At 67.6% G+C, this 1,937-nt stretch overlaps 1 protein-coding gene across 1 annotated transcript in view; it reads right to left on the reverse strand.

Moving 5' to 3' along the window:
* CHRNA10 (cholinergic receptor nicotinic alpha 10 subunit) overlaps positions 1–1,937 on the reverse strand; it is a 5,601-nt gene that overhangs the window by 2,760 nt on the left and 904 nt on the right. Inside the window, exons 2-4 of the mRNA XM_085320633.1 lie at positions 1,770–1,915; positions 779–933; positions 121–671 (exon numbers count right to left, since the gene is read on the reverse strand). Of these exons, the coding sequence (XP_085176759.1) occupies positions 121–671; positions 779–933; positions 1,770–1,915 (852 nt within the window). The remainder of the gene's footprint in view (positions 1–120; positions 672–778; positions 934–1,769; positions 1,916–1,937) is intronic.

Raw genomic sequence — 1,937 nt, forward strand, 5'->3', positions numbered from 1 at the left:
AACGCGCGGCCCCTCTGCGGGGCCAGCTGCCCCGACAGCCTTGCGCCCCCGGCCGAGCCCTCCGCCATGCCGGGACGCGGACGAGCGCCGGGGCCCCGCTCAGCACCGGGGCGCCGAGACRGGGCCGGCGGTGCTCACCGATGAGCGGCACGCTCTCCGACGGCGGCATGCTCTCCGCCACCAGCAGCTGGAAGACAGTGAGGGCCAGCAGCACCGTCACCCCCAGCGAGACCTTCTCGCCCGAGTCGGCCGGGAGGTAGAAGCCGAGCGGGGCGAGGAAGGAGATCATGATGCAGGGCAGGAGCAGGTTGAAGATGTAGAAGGAGGCGCGTCTCTTGAGGAGCAGCGTGTAGGTGACGTCGGGGTAGGGCTCCGAGCAGCAGCCRTAGGTGATGACGTTCCTCGTGGCCGGCATGCCCAGCACCTCCCACTCCACGTTCTCCACGAAGTCCGTGAGGTCRCCCGTGTCCAGCCGGTTGTGGAGGTCGATCTGGTTCCCGTTGTAGGTCCAGGACCCGAAGGTCAGGCGGCACTGCTGCCCGTCGAAGGGGAAGAAGGAGACGTCCACCTTGCAGGAGCTCTTGGTGATGGCCGGCGAGTCCCACATGATCTGCCCGTCGGAGCGGAGCACCACGTTGGTCTCCATGGAGCCACTGAGCTGGTCGTCCGCTCTGGGGGAGCAGGAAAGCAGCAGTGGGGCAGGAGCGGCCGTGCACGGAGAGCAGGGCACAGCCCCACCACCCGGCACCCCGGCGCCGGCGCCGCTTCCTGCACCCACTTGTTGTAGAGGACGATGTCCGGCCGCCAGACGTAGCTGCTGGGGATGCGGATGCTGTCGATGCCATCGTAGGCGTCCTTGTCCCAGGTGAGGAAGGCGTCGAGCCAGGCCTGGCGCACCCACAGGTAGGCGGTGAGCACCTGGTTCCTCTCGTCCTGGCGTGCCGGGGGAGCGGGTGGGCGCCGGGCACGCGGCACGGCGCCGGCCCCCGCCCCGGGGCTGCTCGGCCCCGGCTGCGGGGGACTGAGCAGGTTGGGGGGGTTGCGTTGGCTTCACGGGGGCGAGCGGGGCTCAGCTGGTTGCACGGCGCTGAGCTGCTTCTGGGGGGTCTGAACTGGTTCAGAGGGTCTGAGTTGGTTTCCAGAGGCTGGAAGTGTCTGAGCTGGTTTCAGGGGTCTGAGCTGATTTCCAAGGGGTCTGAGCTGGTTTCCAAGGGGTCTGAGCTGGTTTCAGGGGTCTGAGCTGGTTGGGGGCGGCGGGGGAGGGGGAGGATCTGAGCTGCTTTTGGGGAGTCTGAGCTGGTTTCAGGGCTCTGAGCTGGTTTCAGGGGGTCTGAGCTGGTTTTGGGGGAGTCTGAGCTGCTTTCAGGTGTGTGAACTGGTTCCCATGGGTCTGAGCTGGTTTCAGGGGGTCTGAGCTGATTTCCAGGGGTCTAGGATGCTTTTGGGGGGTCTGAGCTCATTTTGGGCAGTCTGAGCTGCTTTGGGGGGGGGATCAGAGCTGATTTCCAAGGGGTCTGAGCTGGTTTCCAGGGGTCTAGGATGTTTTCAGGAGTCTGAGCTCATTTTGGGGAGTCTGAACTGGTTTTGGGGGGGTCTGAGCTGGTTCCAGGGGTCTGAGCCAGTTCAGGGTGGGGGGCGAGCTGCCGTCCGGGGGACGGTGCTGGCTCTGCGGGCCGGAGCCCGGCATTGCCCCGGGCCGAGCGGCWCCGACCGCCGGGGCGGAGACGCGGCCGGCGCGGGGATTCGGGTCGCGCCGGGCGGCCGCTCACCATGTCGATGATCTGCGAGAGGGTGACCTGCAGGGTGACGTTCAGCGCCCGGTCCGTGTCCTCCACGGGGCGCAGGGCGCTGGAGTAGTTGGCGAAGAGGTCGCGGAGCAGCTTGTAGGCGAGCTTGCCCTGGGCGCCCCGGCAGCCTGGGGGGGCACGTGCGCCGGG

Source organism: Rhea americana, unplaced genomic scaffold, assembly GCF_003343005.1.
Source record: "Rhea americana isolate MKP2758 unplaced genomic scaffold, rheAme1 scaffold_648, whole genome shotgun sequence".
NCBI classification, from domain to species: domain Eukaryota; kingdom Metazoa; phylum Chordata; class Aves; order Rheiformes; family Rheidae; genus Rhea; species Rhea americana.